The 12,901-nt window shown below is 36.9% G+C and overlaps 1 protein-coding gene across 11 annotated transcripts in view; it reads right to left on the bottom strand.

Moving 5' to 3' along the window:
• RhoGEF2 (Rho guanine nucleotide exchange factor 2) overlaps window positions 1-12,901 on the bottom strand; it is a 176,677-nt gene that overhangs the window by 11,122 nt on the left and 152,654 nt on the right. For 9 of the 11 annotated variants that reach the window (XM_089738095.1, XM_089738099.1, XM_089738094.1 and 6 more), the window contains one exon: window positions 1,366-1,386. The exons of the other annotated variants lie outside the window; for them this stretch is intronic. In XM_089738095.1, coding sequence (XP_089594221.1) covers window positions 1,366-1,386 — 21 coding nt within the window. The remainder of the gene's footprint in view (window positions 1-1,365; window positions 1,387-12,901) is intronic. 11 annotated transcript variants of the gene reach the window in all.

Here is a 12,901-nt window from a genome sequence, read left to right on the forward strand (position 1 = left end):
AGTATTATAACGTAACAATTATTACAATATTGAAATGCCCGGAGCGAGCAACTCATTCCCACTTTGTGCAATCTTCTAGATAATCGTTGACTTTATAGTAAGTAGTAGTAGTAGTAGTAGTAGTAAACGGTCCCATTCCATACAAATATGAGCTAACTTTTACGCTATCGAGAACGTTATAAAGCTCGCACTAAGTACACTGTTATCGTATCTAGTGAGCGAGAGCAGCCCGCCACCCAAGTGAAATCTCAGAGGAAACTCAATCACAAACAGATTGAAATTAGCTAATCCCGTCCGGAGTTAGAAACATTTCACTAATTGAGTTACGTGTTTAGATTACGTCAGAAGCTTTTTGCTGCGCATTGGACGGAGCGAAGATATTTCAGGTATGCATCAAACGACGCTTCCACGAAGTGCTTCAAATAATATTATCCAATCCTAATTTTCCACGCTATTTGGTCGTTGTTCGAGCATTGGTCAAACAACGTTTTCTGTGGTTCTAGACACACATAAAATCTCACGAAAATTTGAGAATAAACATGGTGCATTGACTTTATCTGAAGCTCATGAGAATGCTGAGGCGAAGAGTTCTGTATTCACTCTGCCCCAACCGGAGTAAAGGTTCGCTCATTTTAAATACAACCAGCCGTACTCCGCTTCGCTGGGCATTTAAAATTAACATTATTATTTATTGTCATTATTATTATGGAGTCCAACGCTCATATAAATATGAGCCTATCCATTAAGTACATATATTTTCTACATGGATACCAAGTTTCAAGTCAATCGGATGCACGGTTCAGTAGTTATAACGGAACATCCGTAAAAACCACTATAGATTTATATATTAGTACAGATGAGTCTAGTTACAAAGACGGACATAAGTAGCTATTGATCGTACATATTGCCAATGATGATGAAATCCCAAGAAAGATACAATAAATTAATTAAACGACCTATGTAGGTTTCAGTGGAATCAGCATGGCCTCCGCGTCAATCGGCAATAAATTATTATCAAAAGAACTTTGATAGGTTTCTCTACTACGTTGTATAACTATAACTAGATGATGATTTTTTTGATAACGCCATCTTGTTGTCTTTAAAGCGGTTAGTTGCCCTCAATTAAGAAAAATAGTATTATTATTCGCCAATAGATGTCGGAAAGAGTTGATTATTGAAAACACGAATAAAACAACATTTTCTGAAAATAAATCGTAGTTAGATCGATTTATCGCCCCCGAAATCCCCTGTATACTAAATTTTATAGAAATCCGAGATTCATATTATATATATATTAATATACAAGAATTGCTCGTTTAAAGGTATAAGATATTCGTTTTTTTATTTAAATAAATAGGTACATACCCGACATACGAACTTAAAAGCCTTCCGCCATACAATTACGTCACGGAGGTTACATAGAACAATGACATTAAACACGTTAGACAATTAAACTATTATCTACCCACACGCTTGTACAGTGCGTAGTAATCGCAATGTGAAATTAAATTTGCATTACTTTATTAATCACCTTGACATGTACAACGTATTCCATTAAAAATATGAGCATCTAATTTAATTTTAAATAATATTCTCAAAAGTAATTCTTTGAAATTGTTATTCTATTGTATTATATGTACATTATGTTAGCTGCGTTGACGGGCCGCGTGCATTATTCTTATGCATAGCTACTAAGAAGCAATTACTGAGCAATTTGCGACAACACAGCTGTGTCTCTCGCTCCGGTAGCAAAAGGATAGCTTATGAGCATCACGCAGCAACCAATGCTATCCGTATGTTCATTAACAATATCCATAGCGTACGCATCGCAACAGTGGTCGTTATCTGTCGGCCGGGCTGCATACCGGGCCAAGAGATAACCAAGCGTTTCGTTTTATCTCCAACTTGCTTTATCAACAAAACTATATTATTTTGACGCTCCGTTTATGAGAGATCACGCTTTTTAATAAATAACAGTTTAAAAAAACTAACAAAATACGCGTTTTATAGAAAATCCAACAAAAAAACAGAAAATAAATTTTAATAAATTTGAATTAAAAATAGTGTAAGAAAAATGCTTTTATTGTAAAAAAAGCGTGGGGTGTATGGTATCAGTAGTTATAAATATCTTATGAACAGATATGAGTAGAAGGGTTATTTTGACAATATCCTGAAAAGCTCCCCACGCTTTTTTATTACAATAAAATCATTTTTTTTACTATTTTTAATTCAAATTTATTAAAATTTATTTTCTATTTTTAGTTGAATTTTCTATAAAAGCGTATTTTGTTAGTTTTTTTAAACTATTATTTATTTTTCATTTTATAGTCGAATTTAAATTTTTTCAATATTTTTTTTAATATTTCATTGTCATCGGTCCTTAATAAGTATACCAAATTTTGAGTTAATCCGACATTTTGAAGGGGGTCAAAATCATGTTCAAAGATTCCGTTACATACATACGTCTGAAGCTAATAAAAGCGTATTAAAATTGTCAGATACGGACGCAATCAGTATTCTAGAGGCAGTATATGAACAGACGAGTTCACGGCTCGGCTGAGGTATGGATCACCGGAGCCTCTCACTTCTAGCCACGTAGCCATCACCATATCATCGACGTTGCGAGCGACAAGTGACAAGATTAAAGCTTCAGTTCTTTTAGTACAACAAACATAACTTTAAAATTATTATTTTTATTGCTTAGATGGGTGGACGAGCACACAGCCCACCTGGTGTTAAGTGGTTACTGGAGCCCATGGACATATACAACGTAAATGCGCCACCCACCTTGAGATATAAGTTCTAAGATCTCAGTATTTGTTTTTAATTTATCCAAAAGTCAATAGATGTACGGCTTAGCGTATGGTCGATGTGTAGATGGATGGATATGTGAGAGTTGGGCGGCACCAGTGCCACCAAAACGTGTTCTTCGACTGGTGAGCTTAGTGCAAGTTTTTGAACGTATCGATAACGTAAAAGTTAACTCAAATTTGTATACAGTTGGAACACCGTCCCTAACGCAATCGTAGGCAAACGTTCAAACTCCATACAAATTCGAGTTAACATTTACGCTATCGAGAACGTTCGAAAACACGCCCTAAGCACGCATAATAATATGAGAGTTTCATTAAATTATTGCATCGTCATCGATCTTTGATAACTTTCAATACTATAAGACGCTTTGAACTCGGTGAAAATGACTTTTTTGTGACGGTGAAAATAACTTTTACGCTATCGAGAACGTTAAAAAACTCACACTGAGTACACTGTACAGAAAATCGATTAATAACGGGACGAAAATATTACAGAAACACAATTTTATATATTATACTGTACCTCTCAGACAGAGTCCTCCGGGCCAGCATACCGACGGCGGGTTGTCTTCCAGCCGGCAACGACACATTCCTAGACACTCTTGGCGGCGCGGTCGCCATCTTTGTTTACGTAATTCAACACTATAGTCGGATTTTTTATTAGACGAAGTAAACTGACGTTTACTGTGTTGTCAGTTTTTGATGAAATAAAAATAGTGTTGTGACAAAGTGAACGATTGAAAAAACTCCTTAATTAATGAAATTGCCTCGATTGTCTAGTGAATAGTTAGTGTGCCGAACTGCCGATATCGGGCACGGGGTTCGAATTTTAGCCATGCTTTGTACATACCAACGAGTTTTCGACGAAACATTATGTTCCTATGGTATCTACCTGTACTGAATACCGAGTGTTTTAAACATTAAGAAAAACATTGCGAGGAAGCTTGTAAGACTGTCCTATTTCCAATGCATCATATAGTTGAAACTATAGATGTATAAAATATAACAATTATAGGTACATAGGTAATGAAAATAAAAAAAACTGATTGTAGTTACATACTACTAGTAACATATTATTATATTGGATCACTTTAATACAATTTTATTGTAAAATATAAATAATATTCTTTTATAGTTTGAAATTAATGAGTAACTCTTCACACTCATTGTTCATTTATGTGATTGAACGAGAACTGAACGCATCACTATTACTTTAAATATAGCAACATTATTTCACAAAGTGACATTAGCTACTGTCAGCTGGCTTCGTCTAATTAAAAATCCGACTATACACTGAGACACTTATATTCAAAGCACCATGTTCCGTGACGCGGCGATCAGTTATGTATTGCTTATTGTTTTGAACTTCGGATAGATAAGATTTTAGACGAATTTCTTCACAGATCTACATGAAATGAAAATACAGAAACTATGGTTTGCGTTTTATAATTGCGCGCGTCATCTAGTATAATATTTCTCATAAATTTCTATTCAACTGTGTACTATAATTATAAGTTATTACTCTATTATCCAATTAAAAGACAAAGGTCCAATCATTATAGATCAGCACAAGAGTACAATATATCATTGCCGTATGACCATATGAGACAACTCAACGTCCTCTATGTATTCAACGAATGCCCTAGAAGATATGTTAATCAAAGATACGTGCATCTAGAATTGCTAGTGTTGTTTAAAACCAGAGTTATTTTTCGATTCATTCTTTTTTTATCAATGTTCTGACTGCAAATAAGGAGTAGGCAGCGGCTTGACTGTGCCCCTTGGATCGTTGATGTCCACGAACAACAGGGCCTATTTATCATGAGCAGGCCCGTACGCTTTGCTTTGGAGGAACCCAAGTCGAAGATACGCCAGCGGGCTAATATCCACCGCAAGAAGTACCCACACTAAAATAATTTACGTGTTCATTAACATTTTATTGAATCATTAAACCGTAAACAAACCCGATCAACACCGAGCAATTTAAGATTGATTTCGTGCTAGACAGAGAACGCACTGTTGTGTATAGTGACGTCAATGTTCCGGAATTTAATCAGCCCACTGAGTTTCTTGCCGAATCTTCTCAGTGAGTCGCGATTTCGATCCGGTGGTAGATTCTGCGAAGCACTGCTATTGCTAGGGCTAGTGTTAGCACATTCTCTCAGGTTGAGCCCGTAAGCTCACCTACACGTCCGGGCGTAGCTGAAATAACCTCTTAGGTTACTAGCGAATAGGTGGGGGAAAAAAAGGAATTTAGTCGCGTATCTTGATGCTCGCTCACTTGGACGCAACGCAGTCACAGCTTCAAGGGAATCCGATAAGCGCCATGTGGGACAACAACAACACACAAAAAACTTATTATTTTGGAAAAAACTTTTGCTCACTCGACGCACACACAATAATATTGTTAATATCACGGTCATGCTACCAAACTACAACATCCGAGTTACAGTTCAGCTAATTCGTATGGTCATATTATGTGGCAAACAAAATCGAGTTTGTGACCCGCAAAAACTCCGGAGGAAATTAATTTTGAAGTATCATCGGTAATTAATTTTAATGTGAGTATTAAATGAGCTGGTTTCACCGCGACGGACGACGCTGCGTGTTTTAATTATATATAAACAACGTTAGTTAGAAACGATACTTTCATTGCTTATCTTATTGTTCGAAACCAAGTTACAGCGCGTTTGAATGATGTATTTTATTAACATTTAAAGACACAAATGGAAAACGTCAATAAAATTATTTGGAAAATGCAATTTAACATGAGGTTTCCATTATCTCTTTTGAATTTTTTTTTATTTATTGCTTAGATGGTTGGAAGAGCTCACAGCCCACCTGATGTTAAGTGGTTACTGGAGCCCATGGACATCTACAACGTAAATGAGCCACCCACCTCGAGATATAAGTTCTAAGATCTCAGTATAGTTACAATGGCTACCCCACCCTTCAAACCGAAACACATTACTGCTTCACGGCAGAAATAGGCAGGGCGGTGGTACCTACCCGCGCGGACTCACAAGAGGTCCTACCACCAGTAAACCAAAAAACAGACGAGTTTACTTCGAATATTCTTCAACCACCCGAATTGGCAGATGCTTGGCAAAAATGTACTCTGGAAATGCACTGGGGAATGGACGAAGCGGTTTCAGGTCGTATGGAGACTATTGAAGACGACAGAATCTATTCTCAGGGCACTCCTCACTCCTCACACAAGACGCTAATTGCTCAGATTCAAAGAACAACGCATCAATTTTATAAATTTCATAAATTAAAACGTTAATTTTTCATATGACAATAAATGAGTCGACTATTATCAAAGCCGGCAATCTGACTTTTGGACAATTATTGGTAAATCAGAAAAACCAATTATTGACTTTGTATTCCATTGGCAGTCACAAAACTCTTCGGAACGACATCTTAGATAAATAACAGGTTAATTATTAACCTTTATTTAATGCAGGTTTTGAACCTTATTCTTTGAAGGAGACGATTATATTCAAATCAATCTGTATTGACATATCAATAACATTTTTTTTTCCAAATGCACAGATTGCCACCTTTGATAATAGACGACTCAAATATCTGAAACAATAAATAAAGTCCACGCTCAATTTCTACAACGCAACACTAATATTACTTTTTTTTATAATAGATCTAATAATACTTTTAGGATTAACACAATCCACAACACAAACCAATCTACAAAATAGAATAAGCACAACACACGACGACCGTGTACTGACAGATGTCAGGACGTGTAACAACGCGCACGCTGCTGTCACGGGGCCACACTATACGAGACTGGGGTCTGTTAAGCGCCGACGAGACTATATTAAGGTTCCGTCGCGTGTGACGTCACGGACCGTATACGGCGGACTTTGATGACGTATATAGATAATTGCCTTAACATTATTTCTAACTACGATATAATTAGTTGTTTACTTTTTAATTTGTGTCGCGAACGGTAGTACCAGTATGAAGAGTTTATGAGAATTAAATACAAAGCAGTTTGATTTTATGACTGTTAAGCTAACAGGTCGGGATTCGTTTCCTGGTCGTCTCATTCAATACACAATGTAAGTGGAACCAGTTCGTGTCTAACATGGCTACCTTTTTTTTCCTACCTAATCTGATAGCCTTAACGAAAGGTTATTTCAGCGCAACTTTAACTAGTAGGTGAGCTCACGGGGCTCAAACCTGACGACGTTGCTAACGTGAACCCTAGCAAGAGCCGTGCTTCGCAGAATCTACCACCGGATCGGAAACGCGACCCACTGAGAAGATCCGGCGAGAAACTAAGTGGGCTGTGTCTGTGGGTTAATTTACTCGTCGAGCCCTTCGTCGCAAGCGTCGGGTTCGACGAGAACGATGACCGGGATGGCTTCCAGTAACCGCTTCATACTAGACGGGCCGTTTATCATCTGTCAAACAACAAAGCTGGCACAAACCACACCCACGCACACTCCCCTAATAGCTTACGTTATGATTCGCAAACATAATAAGCGAAAGTTTACATGGTCGTGGAAGCTACTTTATTTTCTTACGGCGCGCCCTAAAATCGCACCCCGCACACGCTCGATCTGTCTTTACTCAATTTATGCGAACTTCCATATGGAAAGTTTACATTTTTCCACGCCAGTAACTAGCCGGCAAGAATAAATTCAACTAATATTGTATGATACATTCAATTTCAAACAACACGTTTTTGAAGATATGTTTAAAATCCGTTTTCGATAGAGAAACAGGCACCAATTTAACGACCGCTTGTCGAAATTCCAAAGAACTTTTGACGGATGAAACAAAATACTTTATTCATTTTAAACCATTGTAGACAAATTTCTTATATCAACTTCACTACATGCAAAAGATAGTAGACTGAATTATCGATTAGAAAACCTTTACATAAATCTCAAATAAACTACGCCTTCTATTTTAAAGCCATTTAAAAAAAACATGCAACGACGTCCCCCAAAACTTAAAATGAATTAAAAAGCAAGATCATACCACAAATATTTTTACCTAGTCCCGATTCCCCGACAAACATTCCTTCACTAAAACACTAAACTTCAAGACATCAAAAATACATAAAACAAAACATGAAAACACGCTCTTAACCCACATACGAATACTTCTACGCGAAATATAAACACACACACATACATGCGTGCACAAATTCAGGTCATCGAATAACAATAGTTTAAAAAAAATGAGATCATATCGAAAACTACGAAAAATATAATCGAAACATTTCGACGGGAGCAGTTCTAAATATCAAGCACGGTCCGCCCCGCGGATCTGCTAGTGGACCCCGCTTTATAATCTCAAGAGCCGGGCGGTTCAATATCGACATTAATATATTTCCAGGGAAATCGAATAATCATTATTGGCGTGAGTTTCAGTATACTTGGCCAAATAGATAAGACGTCCCGCATATTGGCAGGCCTTCGATTAAGACGTTATTTTTCTCCTTACCCTAATCCCACTATGTCGGGTCGTCGCTGTATGTCCTCATTTTCCATTGAGACCTATCATAATTCACCTATGCTCTCACACCCTTCTCTCGCATAAGCTCTTTCACAGAGTCCATCAATGTTTTTTCTAGGACGACCATTTTGTGCATTTGCCCATTTTTTGTTAATCATTAAATATTGGTGAATACCACTAGGGTCTATTGCACCGTTCCTCTTAGCGCTGTTCCCTAGTTCTCTTCTAAATAAAATACCTTTTCCTCAGCTATATAGTATGTATCACGTTATGAAATAATCGATTTTCATCGTAACTATCCGCGATCTATTTAGTGGATCGAATCCGTTTCGCGCATCCAGTTCCAAGGAAATATTTGGCATCAGATCAAAAGATACACGATACTGTGTAATCGACGATTGATTTACGTTTCCACCTATAAAGCGATCAGATTTCTTTCAATTAAGTCTGAACCGGATCGGTCTGCGAAACCGCCGCATATCTGAGACGAGATCGTTCCAACGGGAGACATTAAAAGTGCACCGGATAGGTAATTTAGAATTTCAATAGCTGTGGTTATTAGCAGGGCAGGGTCGAGTTGGGCGAGGTTTGTAGCGGAGTTGGGGCGGAGCGGGGCGGGCGTATATTCTTCTATCCGAAGCAGGATTCAGGAGACGTTACCAATAGAAAAAGTAAAATTTGGTCAGCAGGTTGCAACTGAGCCCGTGCGAGATTGGCATACAAATTCGACAATATCTAAATAAAAAACCGTCCGGTTCGTATCTCCAATATACCAGCTCAATGTAACGGAGCCCAGGGTCCAAGTTAGAGTTAGATACGTGTATCAGATAAGGATAATAGTATCACGTATGGATGATGAAGAAGAGTGATTGTAGAACTCGATTAGTTATAGATCCATTTTTTCTGGCTTTAGCGATGTCCATATATATTTAGCACAGGTAGCCTTTCGCTTTAATTTTTATAAAACAATTAAATGTCAATTAAATTGTGCCGGAACTTTGCAGCAAAACGGATTTATAATGACATTAATTACATACACAGGAAGATAAACGTATAAAAACCATAAGACAGTATTAAATCACAATTGTTTACTTCATCACATGTAACTGATGAATCTCATAAAACTGATGCTTCATAAACTTTTACAACTACACAAACATTCATTCAATAGTTTTTGATTAAAAGAATCGCATCAGCTATAAAAGAATAGACCATAGTCAATTCCTCCAAAAGAGTGTTATTTTGGTTTTAATAACGATAAATTATTTCCTTTGAACGAAGAAATAACTTTAAAACAAATAACAGAGAACGATATGATAAAGTTACAACAAGTTGCTAGCCTTATGCACTATCGCCATTAATTGGCTACGCAACAGATAGTCAGGACAGTGGTACATGATGGCTCATTAAACGCCCTAAAACTTTCAATACTTATAAAAAGCTTAGTCTATCTTTTGTATTTTATCCAAAGCATAAATAAGTTATGCCCTCAAACTGAGAACCTCCTCAATCATGCTAATTTGAAGTTCAATGCTCACGTGTCTAGTACCAACAACGACCTAAAATACTTGAATAAAGTCCTAAGATATACAAGAGTTAAAAACAAGCAATACACCAACCGAGTTGGCACCTGTCAGTTGCTGTGAACAAATGGCCTAACGTGTACCCAAAAAGTGTCGAACCGAATCAAGATGAATAGTACCAACCGTCCATAAATCACATGGGGTGGTTACACTGTAAGAATATTTAAATCACAACGCTATAGGCAACTAAATGTTCCCCTGGAGAAGTAACAAGCGATGATAACCATGACGGCAGCGCGTGGGATGATGATAACACGAACTCTGTCATCCACCACCAGTAGCTAAATATAACTGTGTTCTATACGGTTATCTAACATCTTGCATTTTTACTCTATCTATAGGCATGATTCCAGGACTTTTTTCAGCGAACCAAAAATAAAATTACAACAAAGGAAAAAGAGGATTCTGATAAATGTACAACAACATAACAGTTCCAATGTTATTAAAGCGTTTAATGTAAAAATTTGCAATCCGTGGAAAGAATCCATCGAAATAGAAGCAATCAATCAGCAGATAATGGAAACAATTCTATTTTACAACAAAGAAACGAATATTTTAAACAACATAGACATGAAACGCATCGAAATTGTATTGGCATTGGATACAAGTCGAAATATGAAAAAATACGATCAACCAGAAATTATGACTATTTGGGGCTCTGTTATACGAAGAGAAGATATATTAGGAATGTGGACGTTGGCGAGTTTCCAATCAAACGGCAAGGAAGTTATGAAATATAAAGCACATGAATAAAACGCACGTATTTTAAAACGAAGACAAATTGAATTTAACTAATGAAGTTTCTCGTCACCACTGGCACAAAACACACATATGGATAATTCTGTCGGTTTCTCTTCATTATACTAAAATCGTTTTATAGATCGCTTTTATTCTGCAAACTTTTTTTTGAACCTCATTTTCGTAAATGCTGATTACCAAACTAATGCAACTGCGGCTGTTAGGTACAGAGTTAACAATCGTTTAGAAGATACTATAAGATGTGAGAATGAAGTGTTCGTTCCAGTATATTTAATTTTGATGTAATTAAGTACTAATCTTAGCTTTTAACGCAACTATGCATTAAAATTATAGTAATAAAGTTTTTTTATCCACATGAAAGTTGTTCGACCTCACTTCACCACTAAGACCACTTAAATTCCCACGTGACAATAATAATTAACCTATACCATATGCTTCGAACCAAACGAAAACCATTTTCAAATATCTGCAAAATTCACAAAAATCTCAACCTACGGTACGTCCATTGCAAAAGTTCCGTCGTCACGAGTACTAAAAGCTGCATCAATTACGTAACCCCTCACCGAGATACTCCATCAAAGTCCCAGATAAACGCTTATCTGGCTTAGTGGTCCTCGAAATGTGTCCCCGTGCAAATTGATGCTATTTCTGTTATTTTAGGGAAAGCTCTCTCGTGAGAGACCGGGGACCTTGAGACCTATCGACATACAATTGTTTACAGTATTGCAGCTCCTTAAAATATTGGAAAGAATCAAATATTTAATATTGATTAATGTCATATTATTATTCGAAGGAATATAAAGACAGTTTCTTGGCCTCTATTATCACATAATGCTTTCCGTCGAAATTAGATTCCGTAAAAATTAAAGTTTGTGATATTCAAATATTGGGTCTTTATCATTATTCACCGTCCACTGTTGAACATTCACATCTCCGACAAACACATAGAAATTAATATAGAAACTTGGAATCCAATTTATTATCCAATATCCAAATTCAACTTTAACAATCACGAAATGGCTGGCAGCAAGATTCCCGTAACCTAAGGGTGCGTGACTATAAAGAAGGTCTTTAGCACACAATGACGTTCACCACATCACATAACCGCTCTTCGTCACACAATAATACGACATGGATTTAAACTTACTTTAGCTTAACATTGGTTGAAAACACATACATTGTTTACCGTTTATATTAATGTACCAAATTTTCTCAATTTCATCTCACGGAACGATTTTATAAGTTATAAGGGTTGATCGTAGAGGGGTGAAAATTTAGGGTTGTATGTATTTTTGTATGCTGTATCATAAAAAAATAAAAACCAAAAATTTGCCTAAAAATAAATAAATAAATTTAGGGATGGACCACCCTTAACATTTAGGGGAATGAAAAATAGATGTTGTCCGATTCTCCACCCTGGCCGATATTCATGCTAAGATTCAGGAAAATCGGTCGAGCCGTTTCGGAGGAGTTCAATCAGGCACACCGTGACACGAGAATTTTATATATTAGATTTAGAATTCATGGTCATATGGATCACATAATTTACCTAAACTGCATCCAAATTTAGAACGTATTTCCATAGCCACAAAACCTATCCCACATGTAAGAAAATCTGTAGGTTTCCATTACGCGGAAACCTTCCGGTGCGGGCCCGGAATGTTTACGCTTATGGAAAACCATCGCCGGTTTTTATTGACGGTCATAACTCTAAAATGTGTCTGAAGGCAGTAAAGTCGCGTCGCGAGTATGATTCCTTTCAAGGTTCCGTGTATGTTGGAGGACTGTGAGAGACAAATTTTCTTGGAGACAAATTTTCGTAAAGACTTCTGAATGCGTTTTGTTATTGTAGACACACGTATGTATACGCGAAAAGGATGTTTTGAAAATTACAACAAGACTGGGAAAAAAAAACTGCAATGACCGATAGGTAATGATTAGTACTAGGTAACAAAAGCCGACGAAGAACCTGAATAGTGGAAAATATGTAAGAGCTCCATCAGATAACCGAGCTAAATCCACGCATAATACCAAACATTTTCAGACAAAGGAATTTTCTGGAACTAGATCACCATCTAATCTCATTCTAGCGCACGATTTGAGAAGGGGAATATCTTAAAACGATGCCACATTAGATTCTTTCATTCTAAACGATATTGGAACGTGTTATAAATTCGATCACATCAATACATTGCAAATCGGGATGTGGTGGCGCGCACACGGCCACTAAACGTAGGAAGTCTCGCCTGCCGTAAC

The sequence above is a fragment of the Bombyx mandarina genome, chromosome 24, assembly GCF_030267445.1.
Source record: "Bombyx mandarina strain Sakado chromosome 24, ASM3026744v2".
Lineage (NCBI taxonomy): Eukaryota > Metazoa > Arthropoda > Insecta > Lepidoptera > Bombycidae > Bombyx > Bombyx mandarina.